Source organism: Papio anubis, chromosome 5 (assembly GCF_008728515.1).
Source record: "Papio anubis isolate 15944 chromosome 5, Panubis1.0, whole genome shotgun sequence".
Taxonomy (NCBI): Eukaryota; Metazoa; Chordata; class Mammalia; order Primates; family Cercopithecidae; genus Papio; species Papio anubis.
In genome coordinates, this window is record NC_044980.1 from 119,606,815 (window position 1) to 119,631,513 (window position 24,699).

At 40.0% G+C, this 24,699-nt stretch overlaps 1 protein-coding gene across 1 annotated transcript in view; it reads left to right on the top strand.

The window, feature by feature from the left end:
* LMNB1 (lamin B1) overlaps positions 1 to 24,213 on the top strand; it is a 59,314-nt gene extending 35,101 nt beyond the window's left edge. The window contains exons 6-11 of the mRNA XM_003900052.4: positions 5,315 to 5,535; positions 7,272 to 7,497; positions 9,114 to 9,218; positions 12,636 to 12,755; positions 19,515 to 19,622; positions 23,413 to 24,213. Of these exons, the coding sequence (XP_003900101.1) occupies positions 5,315 to 5,535; positions 7,272 to 7,497; positions 9,114 to 9,218; positions 12,636 to 12,755; positions 19,515 to 19,622; positions 23,413 to 23,454 (822 nt within the window). The 3' untranslated portion in view covers positions 23,455 to 24,213. The remainder of the gene's footprint in view (positions 1 to 5,314; positions 5,536 to 7,271; positions 7,498 to 9,113; positions 9,219 to 12,635; positions 12,756 to 19,514; positions 19,623 to 23,412) is intronic.
* Positions 24,214 to 24,699: the final 486 nt, after the last annotated feature.

A 24,699-nucleotide genomic window follows, 5' to 3' on the forward strand; every position in this document is an offset into this window, starting at 1 on the left:
GCGCCTGTAGTCCTAGCTACTCGGGAGGCTGAGGCAGGAGAATAGCATGAACCTGGGAGGTGGAGCTTGCAGTGAGATGAGATTGCACCACTGCACTGCAGCCTGGGCGACACAGCAAGACTCCGTCTCAAAAAAAAAAGAAATCCGAAAATGAGTCATATAAAATGGGGTGATATAAAATAATTTAGTTAACATAGGGGCTTTTACATTGCCTATCATGTGCTTTGTTACTTACAGCACACATTTTTAAATTATTTTAAACCTATTTTGTGCTGATAGTGTTTTGAAAATTTTCATATAATAGCAGAGCTGGGAGCACCTCTGAGTTCATTCCATATAACCACAGATCTAGGTGAGTTTAATGACTTGCCCAGAGGCTGCAGACTGATAGATGGGTTTCTCTGCTGGTTCCCAGTTTTTCCTTTTATACCTCATTCTCTTCGAAGAAGATTTACTTTTAGAAATTTAACAGATAATCTTTTTTTCCATTGCACCATCTGTCTTAGTCCTTTTGGGCTGCTATAACAAACTACTGTTGGTAGCTTATAAACAACAGAAATGTCAGAAATTATTTTTCACAGTTTTGGAGGCTGGAAGTCCAAGATCAAGGCACTGGCAGATTGGGTATCTGCCTGGTGAGGGCTGTTCCCCGATTTATAGATGGTGCCTTCTTGCTCTGTCCTCACATGGTTGAAGAAGCACCCAATCCCAGTCACTAGGGCTTTCCTCTCATGATCTAATCACCACTCAAAGGCCCCACCTCTTAATGTCATCACCTCGAGGGTTAGGATTTAAACATGAAATGTATGGGAACACAAACACACAGACTGTATCACTGTATTTTTTTTTTTTTTTTTTTTGAGACGGAATTTCACTTTTGTTGCCCAGGCTGGAGTGTAATGGCACAATCTCAGCTCATTGCTACCTTCGCCTCCTGGGTTCAAGCAATTCCCCTGCCTTAGCCTCCCTGGTAGCTAGGATTACCGGCATGCGCCAGCACACCCTGCTAATTTTGTATTTTTAGCAGAGATGGGATTTCTCCATGTTGGTCAGGCCAGTCTCGAACTCCTGACCTCAGGTGATCCTCCCGCCTCGGCCTCCCAAAGTGTTGGGATTACAGGTGTGAGCCACTGCACCCGGCCTATATCACTGTCTTCACAGGTACTTTTCCAAAAATGGGCCTCTCTGTTCTTATACTGAGTTGGCATTTACTACTCTTTTCCATTTACTAATAGTAAGTTGTCTACTGGTTACTGTCTCTCCCTCGATTTTATTTTTTCCTACTATATATTCTTTTTGGCTGCTGCTTAATCCATTTGATTTACTTAGTACAGATCTTGTCTTGAGGTTGATCTTCACTGTACTTTGGATGAGGAGACTGAGAGTAGTCTAGTGTTATTAATAAGTAGTAGTGGGATCTGAAACTTGGTAGCTGTGTGTTCTGACCCAGGTTCAAGGCTGTTTCCCTGTTTGCCTGTTAATTGAATTCCCATTTTGCAAGTGTTTTTTTTTTTTTTGAGACAGAATTTTGCTCTTGTTGCCCAAGCTGGAGTTCTATGGCGCGATCTCAGCTCTCTGCAACTTCCGCTTCCCAGGTTCAAGTGATTCGTGATTCTCCTGCCTCAGCCTCCGGAGTAGCTGGGATTACAGGCGTGCGCCACCACGCCTAGCTAATTCTTTGTATTTTTAGTAGAAACGGGGTGCACCATGTTAGCCAGGCTGGTTTCCAACTCCTGACCTCAGGTAATCTGCCCACCTTGGCCTCCCAAAATGGAAGGGATTACAGGTGTGAGCTACTGCCTTAAATGCTGGGATTACAGGCGTAAGCCACTGTGCTGGCTGCAAGTTTTTTTTTAAACCTTAGCTTAGTGGTTTTTAAGTAATGTTAGGCAGTGCACTGGGGGTTTCCAGGAGCTAACTCCTTAGCAGATAGTTCAGCCAAAATAGTTTTTAATTTCTCTTTCTGGGGGTGAATCTTTTCCTCTGTTCATTTTTGGTAACAGACTTTATGGTAAACAGTATATTTTGAGGAATATTTTTATTAGTTGGTAAATTTTAGCCTTAGAAAAATAATCAAAAAGAAAAATGTCATCTTTTTGAATATTTTCCTATTGTTTAATCATGTTTGTTGCTGGGTCATATCAGTTTCATCATGCTGCCTATTAGGCCAAAAGAATTTCCTTTTGGTTAAATAACTCAGGTTAGTAAAGTACTTCTTAAATTTTACTTAAAATTGACATGGCTTTTAAAATACTGGTTTTATAAGATATATTTAAATAATATATAGATGATACCAGTGTTAAGTTTTGGAATTAAAAATTTTACATTGTTTATTGCATTTCTATATTTTTGACTTGGGGCAAATGAATTGGTTGTTTAGAGTCTGCTTGCCTTAGAGAAAAGTACAGCATGGTACTTAAAAACACCTCTAACTTTTGTTTTTCTAACACCCAGATTCTGGAGACTTTGGTTGCAGCTAGACCTTAGTAAACCAGTACAATGATATTACATACTACAAAAAAAGTTAACCCCAAGATCATCAGAAGTCATGAAATTCAGGGTTAGTGGCAAGATCTGAGAGATAATCTAGTTAGTTAGATCTCTTCATTTTCCTTATGTGGAAACTGGTTTAGTGAGGTTAGTTACAGCTTGCTCATAGGTAGTTATTGGCAGAATTCAAAAGGAGAATCTAGGTCTAACTTCTCATACTGTGTTCCTTATATCTTACTCTACAAGCGTAAGTGCAGCTACTGAAAATAGAATTTCAATATTTCTATTTAAAATACAGAATGATTCAGAATAACTTTAAAACTTGTATACCTAGATTTTGATTTTTCCGTCTTAAAGAGCTCTGCAACATCAAAGGCAGTCAAACAGAGACATCCTTGGGTTTGTAAATCTCAGCTCAGGTTATCTGTGAATCTTGGGTAGTTTATATCTCTCATCAACTCTCCTTTAGATTCTACCTTTTTGCCCATTCTGTCTTCTACTTCTGATATATGAAGTAAAGCAAAGAGATTGAAGGGAGGCATTTTGAACTTACATGACTTTTTAAATTTTCTTTTGGAGAAAAAGAAAATACAAGGAACATGGTAGCGGGGAAATGGATTTCTCCATTTATAGCATGATTTTTGCAAATGCAGTTAAATGCAAGTTCTCTGAGGTTCAGGGACTACTTTTGTAATATCCATCTTAAGAGGAGTGCCTGTCTAAATAGAATGTCAAGTTATATACTACTACTCTGGAATTTAATTAATTGATTGGTCCATTTTTTTCCTTTAAAAATATATTTTTGTGTGTGCACGTGAACCAGGGCACCCCTCTGCCCCCAAATAGGTTTAGAGTGACTCTTGATTATTTTTAAAATAACCTTGTTATTTTGGCATAATTTTAGATTTACAGAAAAGTTGGCAAAGTACTATAGGCAGTTATTGTTTTTCTCGCACCCATTTTCCCCTGTTGTTAGCATCTTATGTTACTGTAGCATATTTGTCAAAACTAAGAAACTGACATTGGTATATTACTGTGAACTCGACTCCAGACTATTTGGATTTCACCAGTTTTTCTGTTATCCTCTTTCTGTTCCAGGTTCCACATGCCTCCTCGGGTCTGTGACAGTTTCTTGGGCTTTCCTTGTTTTTTATGAGCTTGAGTCTTGAATAGGATTGTCCAGGTATCCTGTAGACTGTTCCCCCAATTTGGATTTGTCTGGTGCTTTTCACGTGATTGGACTGGGGTTTTGGGTTTTAAGTGCCCGTTTTGTCACATTGTATCAGGGATTGCACATATGTGATAACCACATGACATCACTGGTGGTGTTTGGTTTAAGATAGTGTTTGTCAGGTTTCTCCACTGTCAACAGCGCTACTATTTTTCCATTTCCATACACTGTTCATGGGAAATAGGTCACTAAGTCCAGCCTACCCTCAAGGGTGAAGGACAGGACTTAAGCGCCACATTCTGGAGGGAGCACTTTGTTGCTTTCTGGTACTATAACATGCTCTAGGCTTGTCTTGCATTTTCCCTGCTCCAGTTCTAGAATTATCCATTCTCCAAGGAGCCCTGTTTCTTGTTATTGGAGAATGGTATATAGAAAATAAGATCTGGGCACTGAGTGTGCTTACTGCTTCTTGGCCCTCTCACTGATAAAAGTGGGTAACATTTTATGTATGCTAACCCATGTGTATGCACATATTTATAACTTCTTCTGTCTAATCATTTGTATTAAGATAAACATGAATTCATACAGATGTCTCTGACTTGCATCTAGTACCACAGGATTCATTTTTGGCTTCCTTTCTGACGTACCTATATCTTTACTCTCTGAGAGTGAGAAACCTGGTTTTTATCATCCGTTTACTTAATTGTTTAGCCCCAGTATATGTTAAAGCAGTTTCAAAATTTTGAACCCGTACTACTGTGAAAAGTAAATTTACCAGCAAGAGTGTAGTTTTTATGTATTGGGTAGTTCCTTTTTATCTCTAACCTTCTAGATTTAGTTTTTGCGCATTAGATGCCCTTTCTCTCCTGCTCTGTTGCAGGAACTTGTGATTCTGAGGGCCTACGCTATCCATCAGTCCTTTTGAGTTGTCACTTTCTGAGGCTACTGAGATGAATTCTGTCATGGAGAAACACAGAAGAGTAATTACCAGCGAGCCACAAGATTTCTAAGATGAATTTTCTGGTGTAGGATGTGTGATTTTTAATTTTTTTATGCCAAATATACAACTTCTATATTCACAGTAATACTTTACAAATTACCCTATATTGTAAGTCCTTTGTGTGCTAACTGAACATGAGATAGCCCAGCAATCCTAACGGGACAGTAGGTAGTACCTTCCACATAGCAACCGGAGTCCCTTTGCCCTGGTTTCTGAATATTCCTCAGCAGTCTGCTAAAACATACTTTTACCCACTCTTAGGTTTATTTTGTCAGTCAGTGTTTATATCTTTTTAAGTTCTTTATTTAATTTTTACTTTAGGAAGTAAAGGCTTTATAAGGGAGCCAGACTTGACTTTTACCAAAACCACAGCTTAAAATTTTTTTGGCTAAGTACAGAAAACTTATATGTGTATTTACAGAACTTACATTTATGTAATAGTCTTTTATTCTTTTATCAGCCAAAACTCTTCTGAGGTCTGTGTTTTGTATTTGAGGAATTTTGGGTTTTAATTTCTTAAAATCTCTTGAATTCTAGTGAGTTATAGATTCCATAGGGTCGTACTTGTTTTCCAGTCTAGGAAATGGTTTAAAATAGCTGCCTGGTGCTAATGTTGGAATGTTCCTAGAAAGTATGTTTCCTTGTATCTTAAGTCTAGAGCATGTTTGGAAAGGATTCAAGAATTAGAGGACATGCTTGCTAAAGAAAAAGACAACTCTCGTCGCATGCTGACAGACAAAGAGAGAGAGATGGCGGAAATAAGGGATCAAATGCAGCAACAGCTGAATGACTATGAACAGCTTCTTGATGTAAAGTTAGCCCTGGACATGGAAATCAGTGCTTACAGGAAACTCTTAGAAGGCGAAGAAGAGAGGTAAGGAACTTAAGGGTCACCCTACCTTATGGTCCACTTTTTGCCCCTCACCCTTTTTATTTAAATAAAAATAAATAGCATTTTTAAAAGAACTTTATTTTCTTGGTCCTTTCTTTTAACACCTAGGTATAGAGGTGGTAATAGATCATATTTCTACTGCAACACAGAAAATGTTGCTCAAGTACTCTTAGTTTATTGTTATTACTTTAAATGCTGAACTGCGTCAGGATGGATTTCCTTTGAGATTTTAAGTGTTTTGGTGATTTATTGTATTATAAAATACCAAATTGGCTGAAAGAGACTTTACATTTTATTTATTTATTTATGTATTTATTTATTTATTTTTGAGACAGGGTCTTACCCTGTCGCCCAGGCTAGAGTGCAGTGGTGTGATCTCGCCTCACTGCAACCTCCACCTCCTGGATTCAAGTGATTTTCCTACTTCAGCCTCCTAAGTAACTGGGATTACAGACGTGTGTCACCACACCTGGCTAATTTTGTTTTTAGTAGAGACGAGGTTTCACCATGTTGGCCAGGCTGGTCTCAAACCCCTGACTTCGTGATCCACCCGTCTCAGACTCCCAGAGTGCTAGGATTACAGGCATGAGCCACCTCGCCCGGCTGGCTTTATATATATTTTAAATCTGGTCAATGTATAAATCTTTTTGACGCCTGTTCTCAGAAAAGAGTTCCAAAAGGGCCAGGTGTGGTGGCTCATGCCAGCACTTTGGAAGGCCAAGGCAGGTGGATCACCTGAGGTCAGGAGTTCAAGACCAGCCTGCTCAACATGGTGAAACTCCGTCTATTCTAAAAATACAAAAATTAGCTGGGCATGGTGGTGGGCTCCTGTAATTCCAGCTACTTGGGAGGCTGAGACAGAATTGCTTGAACCCGGGAGGTAGAGGTTGCAGTGAGCCAAGATTGTGCCATTGCACTCCCGCTTGGGTGACAAGAGTGAAACTCTGTCTCAAAAAAAGAAAAAAAAAAGTTCCAAAAGGAAAGTGGCTGATTTAGGATAAAAAGCCAGATAATTTTAATATATATCCATTGTGATAATAAGAAAATACAGGTATGAAAAGAGAAAAACGTACACCAACTATAACTGGCTGTGGTGGGTGGCAGTAGATCAGATGACTTTCTACCCATTTACCAGACTTCTTGCATTATGGTTATATTACTTCTGTCCCTAGAGAAAACATTCAGATTGTTATTTTTTTAAAAGGAAAATTGTTGATGGGCACCTTATGAAGAAGCTTACATTAGTTAAGGTAAACTTTGGCTTTGGCTAACAGATTGTAAGTAATATTTTGCTTTAGAAATGCATGGATGGGATATTATTATTATTATTATTATTATTATTATTTTGAGACAAGTTTTCACTCTGTCACCCAGGCTGGAGTGCAGTGGTGTGATCTCGGCTCATTGCAACCTCCGCCTCTGGGGTTCAAGCCATTCTCCTGCCTCAGCCTCCCGAGTAGCTAGTATTACAGGTGCCCACCATCAAGCCTGGCTAATTTTTGTATTTTTAGTAGAGATGGGGTTTCACCATGTTGGTCAGGCTGATTTTGAACTCCTGACCTCAAGCAATCCACCTGCCTTGGCCTCTCAAAGTGTTGTGGGATTACAGGCATGAACTTCTGTGCCCAGCCCTTGTTTTTTTTGTTTGTCTGTTTGTTTTTTAAGGCAAGAAGGGCATATGTGTTTTAAAAATGAATTGTTTTATTTTTCCCATATAGGTTGAAGCTGTCTCCAAGCCCTTCTTCCCGTGTGACAGTATCCCGAGCATCCTCAAGTCGCAGTGTACGTACAACTAGAGGAAAGCGGAAGAGGGTTGATGTGGAAGAATCAGAGGCGAGTAGTAGTGTTAGCATCTCTCATTCCGCCTCAGCCACTGGGAATGTTTGCATTGAAGAAATTGATGTTGATGGAAAATTTATCCGCTTGAAGAACACTTCTGAACAGGTAATAAAATAGACCCTTTTTTTTTTCTAGCAAGGCTTTGCGGATTGCTAGGTTCTCTTGCAATTGTGATAGCCCCTTAGTTTTTGTTTGGATTCATTTAAGTCTTCATGGAATAAGCGTTTATGTCTTTTTTAGTTAAATTCATAAAATAAAAATTGAAATAGGAGGAAGAGGTGGGTACCCTAGTAGTTTAAAGATTTGCTTCATTAACCCTTCTTTAGAGGGTCAGGGCTTTTTTGAAAAGCATGTTCCTTTTATCACAGTGGTTCTGAGGATGAATTACTATTATTCTCTGCCCTAGCCAGATTTGTGAAGAAGTTGGAGCAACTGGATGAAAATGGTGGATATTCTTTCAGTTATTAACTTAATAAAAAGCTTACTGAAAGAAGGAGATAAGAGCCTGGACTCAGATATTAAGGGAGTATTTTTCCCTGCAAATAAATAAATGAACAAATGCTAATACTTAATATGAAAAATAGCGTGAAGCCTTATTCCGAAATGTTTAAAAGTAAACATGAAGTATTCATAGCAGAGATTTCTGAAATTTAGGGCTGGGGCTTTCGGGAGCTCAGTAGTGTAGGCCTTCCCTAGCTCCGCATCAAGGAACTGGAGGCCACGATGGATTATGAGATGATATTAGAGGAAGGCATGGTTTGGGAGCTTGCAGACAGCAGTGGGATAGATGTCACTTCTTGAAACATACGTTCCTGAAAAAATTAATCTTTTCTCATCACAGTTACTAAAACTATCTTTCATGTGGATGAATACATAATTTGGATGAGTGAAGTAGCACTAACAAGCACTAACAGTTTTGATGCTAAAGAGAATAAGCTCTAAGGTCTCTTTGTAGCCTTTTGTTTGTTTTTTTGAGTCTCGCTCTGTTGCCCAGATCGGAGTGCAGTGGCATGATCTTGGCTTCTCCATCTCTCGGGTTCAAGTGATTCTCCTGCCTCAGCCTCCTCAGTAGCTGGGATTACGGGTGCATGCAAGCACGCCTGCTAATTTTTGTATTTTTACACAGGGTTTCACCATGTTGGCCAGGCTGGCCTCCAACTCCTGACCTCAGGTGATCCACCCGCTTCAGCCTTCTGAAGTGCTGGGATTACAGGCATGAACCACCACGCCCAGGCCCATTGACCCTTTTTTTGAGCCCCTTATGCTTTCATGTATGAGAGTTGAATGCGGGCAGAAGTGGGACAGATGCAGAAGGAAAATGACAGATTTTCTTCTGTTTCTAAGCTTATGTGTCTATTTTAAAAGCTTGAAGTAATCCAATGCTCGATGTTTAAAATTGTGATTATGACAGCTAGATAGTATTGTAAATTTGAAAGACCCACCTTATCTAGCAGTGAATTTGACAATTTGGTTCATACCCTTTTTTTCCAGTTCTGTCCTCTTTAAAGTTAAGTACCTTACTAATTAACTCGTTGTTGAAGTTACTGTTTGACAAAATGACAAAATCATGTTTTCTTTTTATAGTAGGAAAACCTGAAACGTGGGAAGATGACCGTAAAGCGGTCTTAGTTTAACTGCCTGTATGGATTAATTTATTTGATTATTCCACAACTTTCTGTATCTCTGAAGTAACACCCTCCCTCCCTCCTTTCTGTGTGTAGGATCAACCAATGGGAGGCTGGGAGATGATCAGAAAAATTGGAGACACATCAGTCAGTTACAAATATACCTCAAGATATGTGCTGAAGGCAGGCCAGACTGTTACAGTAAGTGAATCTAGTTATCATTTAATTTAACTTCATTGTGTTAACAAAGTAACTCAAAAAGTTTTTTGGCTAAAAGAGAAACATTTTAGAAATGGCCATTAAAGCACTTTTTATATTATTAGGTCATTACAAGTGCTATAAAAGATTTTTAAAATTCTGTCTTACTGAGAGTAGTGAAGAATTGACCTTTGAATTATTTTTATCTTGTCTGTTCCAGGAGATATAAAAGCTATCTCTTGACTGATAGTTGTAGCCCAGTGTCATTCAGGAGACACTGCTTGGCATAAAGAACTGTTAAGAATCTAGCATTAACGTATGTCTATAACAGCAATCTCCAGCCTTGGGTGAGCTTCAAAATCATCTGGGTAGTATTTTGGTGTTCAGGCCCTACTTCACCCTTAGCTATCTTTGGGGTTGGGGTAGGAACGTAGGTTTTGAATAAAAGTCCTTAGATTATAGGCACCCTTGTAAATTATCACTAAGTGGCATTCTGAGTCTTGATTTCTAATTGGTGTGTTCTGAAATACTGCATTTTTAATAGTTACTGAAATGTTAATTAGCTTACTTTTTAGAGAAGTATGTTTCATTGAGTAAACAAAAGATTCTTTTGCTTTTACTTAGTAGATAGATTTAGCTAATGATAAAATATGTTAACTTTGATATAGATTTCAAAGAAGTCACTCTTTTCGTCCTAAAAGAATGTAGAGGTGACTGTCTCTTTCTTTTATTTATTTATTTATTTATTTATTTATTTATTTATTTTTTTGAGACGGAGTCTCGGGCTGTGTCACCCAGGCTGGAGTGCAGTGGCGCGATCTCGGCTCACTGCAAGCTCCGCCTCCCAGGTTCAGGCCATTCTCCTGCCTCAGCCTCCGAGTAGCTGGGACTACAGGCGCCCGCCACCACGCCCGGCTAGTTTTTTTGTATTTTTAGTAGAGACGGGGTTTCACCATGTTAGCCAGGATGGTCTCGATCTCCTGACCTCGTGATCCGCCCGCCTCGGCCTCCCAAAGTGCTGGGATTACAGGCTTGAGCCACCGCGCCCGGCCTTGTCTCTTTCTTTTTATATATTCTTCTTTAAAAAATATTAAACATGTGTTTTAAATGTGTTTAAAATTTTATGTTGATACATACCTTACTATTGACGATCAAAGGCTCAGACTTCTCTTTCAAAAGGTATGTTCGGAGAGCATGATGCCACTTTGTGAAAATATCAAATGCTAATTTGTTAATAATGGGTAAAAATAGGATCAACTATCCTAACTACAATATCCTTTCATCTCTTTAGTAATCACTATAGTGAGAGAAAATTGCTCAGTCCTATTATATGTCTTACAGAAGTTGTATACTGTGGTAAAAAGAATCTGACATTTTAGTTCAGAGGATTCAGAATTGAGTGTGCTCTCTATCTCAAAAGTAATAATATGGAAGCCTTATGCCAATCATCTACTTTTTCTACTGGGTATACTACCTCAGGGACTAAATACATGGATTCTAGAGGTCTAGTGGAGAACTCAGTTATCATATAAAATAATGTGATACTTTTTTTCTTCAGCAACTGGCATTAAATGTGATAAGCAGCTCTTTGGAACATGGTAGTGCTAAGTGGTCTTTCTGTAAAATTGCAGAGGCAAAAGCAAAGATCAGTTTAAAATTCTAGAATAGAAATATGAGAACCACATGTGTAATTTTAAATTTTCTTATAGCCACATTATAATAAAGACATGGATTTTAGAACTATATTTTATTAAACCCAATATATCCAAAATATTGCTTTAACATGTAATCAGTCTAAAAAGTTAGATATTTTTACGTTCTTTTTTTTTTTTTTTAATTTAGCTAAGTCTTCAAAATCTTCTGTGTGTTTTACCCTTACAACACATTCATTCCAGGCTAGCCACATTTTAAGTGCTAACAAGCCACATTTTGCTGCCGTATTAAATGACATGGCTATAGGACATATTAGTTTTAGGTTAAATTAGCCAGCAAGGATATTGACATTTTATGATGATGATTATTAACATAAACCAACTATTTGATTACATATAGGCTAGTGAGAAATAATGCTTACAAGGAGGAAAACACTAACATTCCACATCATCTAAATGTTGGACCAGATTCAGTTCTTTTTTTTCAGTTTCATCCCAGTTAATATCTTGTGCCCCTGTCCATTTGTAATGCTGGTGAAAGATCTGGATTCTTCAGGTGAACATCTTAAGAAGTAAGGGCTGTCTCCTAATCAGTAATTCGTAGATTTTTCTCCTGTTACCACCCCCACTCCCCACCCTTTCTTTTTTTTTGATAGAGACAGGGTTTCACCATGTTGCCCAGACTGGTTTTAAACTCCTTTGTTCTAGTCATCTGCCTGCCTCGGCCTCCCAAAGTGCTGGGATTACAGGCTGGAGCCACTACACCTGGCCCCCATTGAAATATACTTGTCTTTGCCATCTTCAGCTTTCCTTTTGCAGTCATAAAGTCTTTTATGTTATATAACAAAGTATGAATTACAAACTTTTCTGTTTGTTTGTTTTTAAATGATCTTTCTAAAAGATCAGGGCTAGTAGTATCCCTGTAGCTAGAGGCATTGAGCTTCCTAGAGGTGTAGTGATTTGTCCATAATTCAAACCTAGGCTTTCTGACTGCCAGGTGTTCTTTACTGTATCCATTCTTTTTTGCCAGTAGATATATAAAAAGAATTTTCATGCTCACGAGAAGGAGAATATAATTTCTTTGTTTGGCCTATTTCAACAGCAATTATATTTTCCCTTGAACAGCGAGTGATTTATCCATTTCCAACATTCTTTTTGGAGTGCAGTCTCAGATACTCTAGGGTATTGTGACACTGTCTCTGTTTGGAGATGTACCAGTTTCCATAAGATTATTCTAGATAGGCTGTCTGCTGCAGAAGGTCTCTTTATTTCTTGCTGTAGGCAGCCAGAGAACATTATTAGAGGGAGTCACAGAAGGCTGTCTGACGTGGAAGGATGGCCCATAAAACCCACAGAGTAATAGAATACTGAGGCTACCATTCACTGAGTTAGCCAGCCACTGAGTGTGGGTTATCACTTGGTCTTTTCAATAATTCCACCTGTTACAGGTGCCATTTCTGCCCTGTTTTATGGATGACTAAAGGAAGGTAACTTGCTCAGGGTCAGCTGGTGTGTAAAGGAACTAGGATGTGAGTGTAGGCAGTTTTACTTCAGGGCCTTATGTATCATCGTCTTCACTTATCAGATGGGGAAGCTGAGGCCTTGAGAAACTCTGTGAGTTCTGGCCACATAGCTATGTATAGCACTCTGTAGCGGGGGCATAGTTCTCAGACTTTTAGAGTCAAGTGTTTGAGTCTCATTGCATTGCTGTCATTGGCATGTGGGAGAGCTGGGTTCTGGGTGTGCTGATATCCTTTGATTTTTACAGATTTGGGCTGCAAACGCTGGTGTCACAGCCAGCCCCCCGACTGACCTCATCTGGAAGAACCAGAACTCATGGGGCACTGGCGAAGATGTGAAGGTTATACTGAAAAATTCTCAGGGAGAGGTATGACCAGTTTATCAGGACCACCACAATGTTAATTTCACTTGAAAGTTCACTGTGCAAGTATAATCAAGATCAGATTGAAACGTGCAGTAACTGATTGCATAAACAGACCAAAGCTGCTAAGTAAATTGAACTGAAGCTGTCTTTAAATTTTAGGAATAAATAGGAGTGTATTATAGAGTACGGATTATTAGCACAAGCTCCAGAACAGATTGTCTGTGTCCAGTTTCTGTTTTCACTGCACATTAGCTTTCTGACTTTGGGCAGGTTACTTCACCTCTCTTAGATTTCTCATTTAAAAGTGGATATTAATGACACAATATCAATGAGCTAATAATAAGAATGAGACAGTACTTGGGAATGCGGAATAGTGTCTGGCATAGTACATTTATCTAGTAAATGCTTACATTATTGTTACTAGCTCTCAGAATGTTCATGAAACTGTGAGTTTGAAGACTGTGGAATGTACATCTGCTTGGAGTGTGTGTTTTCAGTGCATCAGTCTTAGAATCCTTGTCAAAGTACCTTACCTTCCCCACTGCCATGTAAAGACACTGCATATACCCCTACCAATAGTAGTCTAAAGCAGCTAAAGTGTGCTTTGAAGCTAGTAAAACATGGCTTCCTCTTTGTCTTTCCCTAGTGAATCACCTTATCCAGGTGCTGTACAAAGCATCACTGAGCCTCTGTTTAGAATTTGTTGCGATTGCCATAAACAAGTTAATGGAGCTTGTGTTGTGAGTTCAGGATGGTTTGTACTTCTCATTTTCCTTTTGTTGTAATACTGCTTTTTCATCTTGCCTACCATGAGAGCTGTAAGTTGCCTTGCAAGGGAGCCATTGGTCATAACCTTGTTCTGACATGCTTACTGGTTCTGACCTTTTCACCCAGTTTCCAGGCTGGTAGGCTCTGCTGTTTTGTACCTTACAACCTGACTGGGTATGCATTTCAGTCTGAGTGGTACTGAAAGGAGATATGTAGTGGGAATGTTAGGCTGGCAAACCTGGTACGGAAGCTAAGCATATTTACAAGTGCAGGGTTATTCATTTATTTGGAAAATCCTGAGTGTGTGCTATGTGCCAGCCACTTTGTGTTAGGAATAAGCAGGAAAAAAGCCACACGTGGTTTCTGGCATCATGGAGCCCACATTCTAAAGAGAGTAAGGGAGCCAGGGAATAAGATAAAGTGACTTTCTGATAAATGTAACAAAGATAAACTGTGGTATCAGGCCCGGTACGGTGGCTCATGCCTGTATTCCCAGCACTTTGGGAGGCCGAAGGTGGGTGGATCACCTGAGGTCAGGAGTTAGACACCAACCTGGCCAACTTGGTGAAACCCCGTCTCTACTAAAAACACAAGAATTAGCCAGGCACGGTGGAGCGTGCCTACAGTCCAGGCTACTCAGGAGGCTGAGGCAGGAGAATTGCTTAAACCCAGGAGGCTCAGGTTGTGACGAGCTGAGATTGCGCCACTGCACTCCAGCCTGGGCGACAGAGCAAGACTGTCTCAAATAAATAAAGTAAATTACAGGACTTGCTGAATAAAGTTCCTCAGAAGAGGGTCCAGAATTGAGCCCTAGAAAATAGTGACATTAGGAATAAGAGCAAAGGAGGTAGTAGATGAAGCCAGTGAAGTCAGAGGAAAATGGTATGTGATGTCAGGAAAACCAAGGGAGGAAAGTGTCTGCGAAAGATGGAGTGGTCAGTGGGTCAAATCACAGCGTCCCCTTAGGGGTTTTTTGTCTGCTCCCATAGTGCACAGGCGGGCCTCTAACCTGCGTGGTGCTCATCACATTGTTCTCGCTCACTGGAGGAAGCGCACTGAGGGCAAGGGCCTGTTCTGGTACATCCTAGCATCATGCCTGGCACATAACAGGAATTCAGGAAGCATTTACTGGATGCATTTTTTAAAAAAAATCAGACATGGACCATGACTTACGTTCCGAGAAATAAAGCAATAGCAGCATTCATTATAGGAGTCTGAGATGCCTGCATAAAAAGTTCTGTTCATGGCCATCTTCCCGTCCATGCCTTACTGTAAACATGTCTCTTGCGAAACATTGTTAAGAGTAGTAATTTGCTCAGATAAGACTGAAAAGCACTGTTATAAGGGGTACATGGCAGATTAAATGAACTTTCGTGGCCCATGGAATCTAGTCATTATTTCTTTCTTTTTTTTTTTTTTCCTGTGTAAAAGTGTGTTCCAAGTTAGAGACAATGTTATAGGAGGGTATTTGGAATAGAGCAATAGGATTAAATGCCCCAAAAAATAGATACAGTGACATGAACCAAGTACCAGATATTATGACATGAGATGCATCTTCAGACAGTATTACTAGTATTACTGATGACATATTAGTAAAGCTAACTGAAGCTTAGCTCCACTTCATAACTCAAACATTGAATATTAGATTATTTGATTGGTTGCTTGGTCCATTCTTTTTTTTTTTTTTTGAGAAGGAGTCTCACTCTGTTGCCCAGGCTGGAGTGCAGTGGTGTGATCTCGACTCACTGCAACCTCCGCCTCCCAGGTTCAAGTGATTCTCCTACCTCAGCCTCCTGAGTAGCTGGGACTACAGGCACGCACCACCACGCCTGGCTAATTTTTGTATTTTTAGTAGAGACGGGGTTTCACCGTCTTGGTCAGGACGGTCTCAATCTCTTGACTTCGTGATCCACCTGCCTTGGCCTCCCAAAGTGCTGGGATTACAGGCGTGAGGCACTGCGCCCGGCCAAGGTTGGTCCATTCTTTTAACAAACTTCTACTACCTTTGGCTTGCGAGGCTCTGTTTTAAGTGAGTTCTGTCAGAATTGAGGAGAGAAAGTATTATGAATATAGGTCTTATTTCATTAGACATTATTCATTTAATTCAGTAAGACCATATTTGTCAGTAGGGACCAGACCACATTAGCAACAATCTATAAACAATCCCCGCCATAAAGACTAGTTTGCAGTAAGATTGTTGGTAACTGGCTTAGTCAGTTTTGTTTTTTATGTATTTTTTCCTTTTGCTGGGGCATTGGAAATATCAGAAAATCCAATTAAACTGGCTTAGAAATAATGGGAATTTTGGGGGCTCACATAATAAAAAATTTAAATAGTGGACCTGATCCAGTGGCTCACAGCGTGTCCCCGGGGATCTGTCTGTTGTCTCTCTTCTGGTTGCCTCCCTTGGGGACACAGGATAGCTGCCAGCTGCTCCCAGAGGTACGTCTTTTCTATTTGCTTTTTGTGGGAAGGTGCTGTTTCAAAAAAATGGTCTTTATGGTGGAGTTTACAGATTGTTGCTAATGTGGTCCGGTACTACTGACAGATAAACATGGTCTTACCCAATTAAATGAATCCATACCAAAAGTGACTGTCTAATGAAATAAGACCTGTATTCATACCACTTTCTCTCCTCATTCCTGACAGAACTCTTAGAACAGCCTAGCAAGCAGAAGGCAGTAGAAGTTTGTTAAAAGAATGGGCAATCCAGCCCACCAAATAATCTAATATTGAGTGTTTGGATTATGGAGGGAAGCTAAACTTCATCCCCTGTGAGGCACCCATCCTGGGCTTCACTCACACTGGACTAGGGTGGGTCACGTGCCTGCCTGTAAACCAGTTTCTGGAGTTGGGAGGGTGGAATTAGAGCTGAAGCCTTCTTCCTCCCCTTTACAGCCACATTGCACTGGGCTGCTTGTAACACACGTGTGCTCCATGGGGGGGGGTGCACCCAAGTAAACCGAGGGGCTCTTACCCAAGAGGGAAGGGGCACTTACCCAGGAGGGAAGGGGCACTGGGTGGTTAAAAACAGCAGATGTCACCATGGCAAAAAAAGAAAAGATGTTTTTTATGAGAGAAATAAAAAGTTAAGCAGTCCTTCCAAACTTTCCAGAATATAGATATAATGGAAACTTTTGTATATGCAAATGATTACTTATATATGCAGGGATGTAATATATAAAATATAAAAATCATCTTTCATCCACATAAGATCGCCCTGATTTGTAGCATTTCCTGATTTCTGTGGTGTAAATACTCCTACCATGGCTGATGCCAGGCTTCCAGCATTATATGACTGAGCACAGAGCTGTGCAGGGATGAGCAGCATCAGCAGGTGCAGCTGGCGCCGGGCACCACTGCACAGATCAGTGCACCTTCAGGTGCCCAAGGCTCTGAGCAGGGGCAGACCAATGCTACGTTTTATAGAGAGAGTAAAGCCTATCATGTAAGACCATTTATGTGGACTTTTCAGGACACGTGGGGTAAACACATTTATTTAGTAACATCTTGACTAATAACAATTTCCTTGGTCTAAACCTCCCAACAGCTTTTTGGTTCTAAATTATTATTATTTTTCTACCTAGATTTTTAGACATTAGCTCACGCATTTTTTATACAGACTTTCTGTATTAGATTAGTTGGTTTTTGCATGTTTTCAAATGAAAAGTGCTTCATAGCAGAGTTACACTTAAAGTAGTTATGTTAAGGTAATTCATAATAATGAAGATGGGCAAGTTGCTGTTTTTTGAGCTTCTCATTGAGGCTAATAGTCTTAAGTTACATCATGAGCCTTAAGAGCCAGTGTTTGCATATGGGATGTATACCACGAGCTTCTAGAAGCTGGAATGTGGTAATTTTGTTATAGAAGATTTTATTTGACTCGTTCCTCATTTTAAGATGAGTTGAGAAAAGCTGGGTACTCTCAAAGTTTTTTAAGAATTTATTTTCTGCTTTATATGCTGCTGTCTCCTAGTTGATATCTTGAATGGTGGTTGATCTAGGGAATCACATTTGTTTTTTATTACTAATTTGGTTAAAACACTGATATTTTTGAAATGGCTATTTCTGTTTGTAAAGATAGACCAGTTTCACAGAATTGAACTTACTTGCTAATTGAGAGACTCAGAATGGTCCATCTTCCTTGGTCCTGCAAGAGTAATAAAAAATCCACAAAATACTACTCTGCCACCTCACTTTATTTACAAAACACATTCTTGGGCATATTTCAAATCGAAGTCTCATTTCTGTGACACTGGGTTTTGGTTTTCTTTCTCTGCCATTGTAAACTAGCTGGTCTGTGTTAGATAAGCTTTTACTGAAGTAATATTGTGTCTTCGCCTGTAGCATTCTCTTTCTTGAGTGACCTCAGGACATGGGACAGAATAAAATTATATGCTCTGCAGCACTCTTGAGGACACACTCATTTACTTGCTGCCAGATCGTCAGGTTAGCCTTGTACTTAAGCAAAAACACTGCTGCATTTGTGCCAAGTCAGCATTTTCCACAGGAACGTAATCTGTATTTGACCTTTTTAGTAGAAAATGGAAATAATTGCTTTCTGTCATACCTTTAGTGAATGATAGGAGACCTATTTCTGTACAGAATACATTGGAACCTCACTAGTCCGTTATTGGTAAATAGTGTACAGTGTTCATCTGTCTTGATTTTGTTTCATTCAAGAGGTGTCAGTTGCTGAAAGGAATGAAAGGAGCTTGTCCTTTCTTCTCACTCATCAGGTGGTCCTGTTGCTGATGGTCCCTGAGATCACAGTTGGCTTCCAGCTTCTCCTAGTTGATATCTTGAATGGTGGTTGATCTAAGGAATCACATTTCTTTTTATTACTAATTTGGTTAAAACACTAATATTTGTGAAATGGCTATTTCTGTTTGTAAAGATAGACCAGTGTCACAGAATTGAAGTTATTGGCTAATTGAGAGACTCAGAATGGTCCATCTTCTTTGGTCAGCATTTATTTAGCACCTTCTCTTTGCCAGGATGTAAAATCTTTAAGCTGAATTAATGTTGAGTTGTATAAAGAATTTAGTATGTCAAATAATTTGTAGAATTCTTAGTAACAGAATAGTATAAAAAGCAGTGGAAACTTCTCAGCAGGTATTTCAAATTGGATGACACTTCCTCCCCTGTAGGAAATATGGAAGGTATAAGAACTGCTACTAGTTATGTAGAAATTTCAGTTCATTAACCAGAAAGTTACTGATATACTGCTCCCCCGACCCCACCCCTTTAAAAATAATAAACAGGGGCTGAGTGTGGAGGCTCATGCCTGTAATCCCAGCACTTTGGGAGGCTGAGGTGGGTGGATCACTTGAGGCCAGGAGTTCAAGACCAGCCTGGCCAACGTGGCAAAACCCCATCTCTACTAAAAATACATAAAAATGAGCTGCACGTGGTGGTGCATGCCTGTAATCTCAGCCACTGGGGTGGCTGAGGCATGAGAATCGCTTCAACCTGGGAAGTGAAGGTTTCAATGAGCCGAGGTCATGCCATTGCACTCCAGCCTGGGTGACAGAGTGACTCTGTCTCCAAAAAAAGGGATGAATAATAGTAATAATAATAAACAGAAATGCTGTCTCTTTTTGTTTTCTTTTTTGAGACAGTCTTGCTGCAACGCCCAGGCTGGAGTGCAGTGGCGCGATCTCAGCTCATTGCAATCTCTGCCTTCTGGATTCAAGCCATTCTTCTGCCGCAGCCTCCTGAGTAGCTGGGATTACAGGCACGTGCCATCATGCCCGGTTAATTTTTGTATTTTTACTAGAGACAGGGTTTCACCATGTTGGCCAGGCTGGTCTCAAACTCCTGACCTCGGGTGATCTGCCCGCCTCGGCCTCCCAAAGTGCTGGGATTACAGGTGTGAGCCACTGTGCCTGGCAAGAAATGCTGTCTCTTAAGCAAAGAAAAGGTCCCTCTCCCCCGCACTTGGTGATTCTAAGTGTGTTTTTTAACTTAAAAGTAAACTACTATTGTTTTTAGGAGGTTGCTCAAAGAAGTACAGTCTTTAAAACAACCATACCTGAAGAAGAGGAGGAGGAGGAAGAAGCAGCTGGAGTGGTTGTTGAGGAAGAACTTTTCCACCAGCAGGTATTACTTTATTTATTTAATATATTTATTTTAAATTTTATTAAGAGAATTGCATGAAGACCAAGAGTGTGGTTGGGTTTTTCCCCTATCAGTTGATGAACCAGAGCAGTTATCTACCAAGTGGGGTTTGTATTCCCCAAAGGGATATTCAAGGTGATACTTTAGGGTACTGGAAGAATATGTTGACACTTTTATTTTTATTTTTTCCTCATACTACCAAATTTCAGTTTTGTCTTTTGTTTTCTCATGTGCATTATGTGTTATAGTAAAACATGTCTATGGATTGGATGTTTTGCCCCCAAACTTGTTTACTCTGTGGGGTTCTATGATTAAAAAGTTGAGATCACTAATTTAGAGCAAGCATCTGCATATAAACTTTAAAAAAACAAAGGAATATTCAACTTCAGTGTGAAACACAATTCTTGCTCTATTAAGTTCCTAATCATTGTCTAATTGCAAGATAGATTTTAGCTGATGGTTGGGCTTTTGAGAGCCCTTGAAAAAAGAAACTCCAAACTTGGTTTTAATCGTAATTAAATTGGAATTATTAATAACTAATGAGCCTTCAGTTTATATTCTCAAGCTGTTTGAGTCTGATCATTAATCAAAGTGTCTACCCTTATCCTGAGAAGACTTTGTCTCCATGGCTCCAGATTTTTAGTCTTAAGTCTGCTTTGCTTCATTAGCCTTAGTCCTGATCTAAATAAACACTGTCTCATGTATTTAATCCCCAGGGTTGAGAACCACTTGAGGTGGGTTGCATGAAGTAGCATGAATTTTTTACCTGGATGCCTTCTCGTACATTTAGGAGGAATATTTTAAAACATATACATTACACTTAGCTTACAAGAAACAAGCACAAGTTCCATTTTCTGTGCTTAAATAGGAAACATCGTAATTACTAGAAGTAAAATAATTATGTAAGAGATAACTCACAGCGTCAGACAAGTGGCTCAGCATGAGTTATAGCATGTCAGATGCTAGAGGAGGTACTCCAGGCCAGCAGAGTAGTTGAGAACAACTCTGGGAGGTGATGCTTGTCCACTAATTGAAGGATGGGTAATTATTTGAGTATTGGAGAGAAGGCAGATGATGGTGTTGTGAGGATGTTGGAATTATCTGTTGCTTCATTAACAGACCACCCTAAAGCTTAGTGGCTTGAAATAGTTGATTTCTTACTTCCCATAATTCTGTGGTTTGACTGGGCTCAGCTGGGCAGTGTTTCTGTTCCACATGCTGCACACTGAACTCAATCAAGCAGGCTGCGTTCAGCTCAGAGGTTGACCTGGGCTGGAATATCTTTTAGGTCTCTTTCTGTGTGGATTTCTACCATTTAAGAGTTCAGCCAAAGCTTTACAGCATGGCAATTGTCTAACAGAGTAAGTGGAGAGTACCAGCTTTCTTTTTTTTTTTTTTTGAGACAGAGTCTTGCTCTGTTGCCAGGCTGGAGTGCAGTGGCAAAATCTCAGCTCACTGCAACCTCCGCCTCCCAGGTTCTAGAGATACCCCTGCCTTAGTATCCCAAGTTGCTGGGATTACAAGCATGTGCCACCACGCATGGCTAATTTTTTATATTTTAGTAGTGATGGGGTTTCACCATGTTGGCCACGACAGTCTCGATCTCAGAGAGTACTGGGTTTCTTAAAGGTTGGGCCCTTTGTCCCTTCTATGACATTTTCTTAGTCAAAGTTATGAGGCCAGTCCAGATTCAAAGTGGGGGTAAATAGTCTCCCCCTGTTGGTGGGAGGAATGGCAAAGAATTCATGGTGATCTTTAACTCACTACAGAGGACGTGTAAAGACTTAACGCGGCCGGGTGGTGGCTCAATGCCTGTAATCCCAGCACTTTGGGAGGCCGAGGCGGGCGGATCACGAGGTCAGGAGATCGAGACCATGGTGAAACCCCGTCTCTACTAAAAATACAAAAAGTTAACTGGGCACGGTGGCGGGTGCCTGTAGTCCCAGCTACTCGGGAGGCTGAGGCAGGAGAATGGCATGAACCTGGGAGGCGGAGCTTGCAGTGAGCCAAGATCGCGCCACTGCACTCCAGCCTGGGCGACAGAGCGAGACTCCGTCTCAAAAAAAAAAGACTTAATGCACCAAGTATATCTGTTCATTCAGTTATTTTGTAGGGTTTATGTGAGAGAGAAATGAAGTTGAAAGATTGGGATTAAACTGGCATAGTCTGGAATGCTTAGGGATGTGGCTTCTGTACAATTTGGAACAAAGGAGAGATTAAGACTGCATTTAAAAATATCACTGGCCAAGCTGAATCAGAGGGACTAACTCAGAGGGGAGATTCCAGAGGCACTGAGGGAATATATAATGGAGATTTATTAAGGCTTAGTGACTAAACTTGAGCGTGAGAGAAGAAAAAAAATAAAGATGTCTGGCCGGGCGCGGTGGCTCAAGCCTGTAATCCCAGCACTTTGGGAGGCCGAGATGGGCGGATCACGAGGTCAGGAGATCGAGACCATCCTGGCTGACACGGTGAAACCCCGTCTCTACTAAAAAATACAAAAAACTAGCCGGGCGAGGTGGCAGGTGCCTGTAGTCCCAGCTACACGGGAGGCTGAGGCAGGAGAATGGTGTAAACCTGGGAGGCGGAGCTTGCAGTGAGCTGAGATCTGGCCACTGCACTCCAGCCCGGGCGACAGAGCAAGACTCCGTCTCAAAAAAAATAAAAATAGAAATAAAGATGTATGAGGTTTTTAGCTTGTGTGATCATAGAAAATAATGATACCGAGGTTCATAAGAGGGAAGATGGAAGGGCAGAACAGGTGTTTGAACTTCGTATTTGAGAATGAATCCAGTCGCGTTTTGAATTGATTAGAAGTATTTTGGTGACCTTCAAAAAACTAGTTTTAGTTCAATCAGTGGTGAGTCACAAGTCATATTGTGAGGTTGTATGAAATTAATGAGTGATAAAGAAATGGATAGAGGAGCCACGTTGACTTCACCTTGGAGGACAAATCCACTGCAGATGGCTTGGGGTGTGTAAGTTCAGGATCAAGCAAGCTGTAGTCTGCGAATGTGCTTGTTAAAGCTGATCCACTGATCTCCTGTTTCTTAAGTTATCAAAGGAAGTTATTGAACAATGGTTTTCAAATTGAGCTGCATATTAGAATTACTTTAAAATTATATATAGATAGCTACCCTTTCCCAGTAAAATGAGAAATTCTCATTTGATTGATCAAGGGACCTAGATCAGAATTTTTTGTTAAACTCCTCAGGATCTGAATGTGTAGCCAGAGTTGACAATTAGTGTTCTGGAATTTGTTGGAGGAGGGGTGAGTATTCTAGAAAAAAGTCCAAAAAGAAGGTTAGAGGCCAGACACTGTGGCTCCTGCCTGTAATCCCAGCACTTTGGGAGGCCAAGGGCAGGTGGATCACTTGAGGCCAGGAGTTCCAGACCAATTTGGCTAACATAGTGAAACCTCGCCTCTACTAAAATTATAAAAATTAGCTGGGTGTGGTGGTGATGCACACCTGTAGTCCCAGCTGCTCGGGAGGCTGAGGCAGGAGAATCGCTTGAACCCAGGAGGTGGAGGTTGCAGTGAGCCAAGATTGCACCACTGCACTCCAGCCAGGGCAACAGAGTGAGACTGTGTCTCAAACAAACAAACAAAAAGAAAAAAAAAGGTTAGAAAAGATGAGAGATGATAAAGGGCCCTTTTGAGGTTAGATAATATGGTTTTGTAGCATCCCTGCAGTTAAAAGTTTTTGTCTTATTTTAGAATACTGTCATCTGTTTCTTTAGTATTAATTTTTCCTTCTGTTTTCCTCATCAGGGAACCCCAAGAACATCCAATAGAAGCTGTGCAATTATGTAAAATTCTCATCAACTGTCTTCCTCAAAATAAAGAAGTATGGTAATCCTTACCTGTATACAGTGCAGAGCCTTCTCAGAAGCACAGAATATTTTTATATTTCCTTTATGTGAATTTTTAAGCTGCAAATCTGATGGCCTTAATTTCCTTTTTGACACTGAAAGTTTTGTAAAAGAAATCATGTCCATACACTTTGTTGCAAGATGTGAATTATTGACACTGAACTTAATAACTGTGTACTGTTTGGAAGGGGTTCCTCACATTTTTTGACTTTTTTTGTACGTGTTTTTTCTTTTTTTTTAAAGTTCTGATGAGGAGGGGAGGGTGAATAAACCACTGTGAGTCTCGGTATAATTTGAAGATTGCTCCATCTAGACCAGCAATCTGCTCTTCATTATTCTCTGCTATATATAACGGTGCTGTGAGGGAGGGGGAATGCATTTTTCAATATACTGAACTTTTGTACCGAATTTTTTTGTAATAAGCAATCAAGGTTACAATTTTTTTTAAATAGAAATTTTGTAAGAAGGCAATATTAACCTAATCACCATGTAAGCACTCTGGATGATGGATTCCGCAAAACTTGGTTTTATGGTTACTTCTTCTCTTAGATTCTTAATTCATGAGGAGGGTGGGGGAGGGAGGTGGAGGGAGGGAAGGGTTTCTCTATTAAAATGCATCCATTGTGTTTTTTAAGATAGTGTAACTTGCTTAAATTTCTTATGTGACATTAACAAATAAAAAAAGCTCTTTTAATATTGATGTACTGTCCTTTTTAACCCTTTAAAAACAGATTTTGAGGGGAGAAAAGTATTGTTTCAGTTTTGCTTTTGATAAAAATATAATTTGACTTTTTGAACTGGATTTTTCTTTAAGTCTTTGCCAGTTGAGGAAGATAAGCTATTTTGGGTGTCTTTCTGTATTTGATTGTCAATAACAACAATAACGAAAGCAATAATCATAACTAATGTTTTTGAGTCAGATATCATGCTCAATGCTTTATTACATTTTTTAACTTATTAACAATAAGGCCTTTTAAAATTTGTTCAGGAAAACCAAATAGGGACAGTAGAAAACATTGAGGAAGACATTCCTTTTTTTTTTTTAAAGACAGAGTCTCACTCTGTTGGCCAGGCTGTAGTGCAGTGGCATGGTCTTAGCTCACTGCAGCCTTGGCCTCTCCTGGGCTCTGCCTCCCAAGTAGCTGGGACTACAGGCACACACCACCACATCCAGCTAATGTTTTTG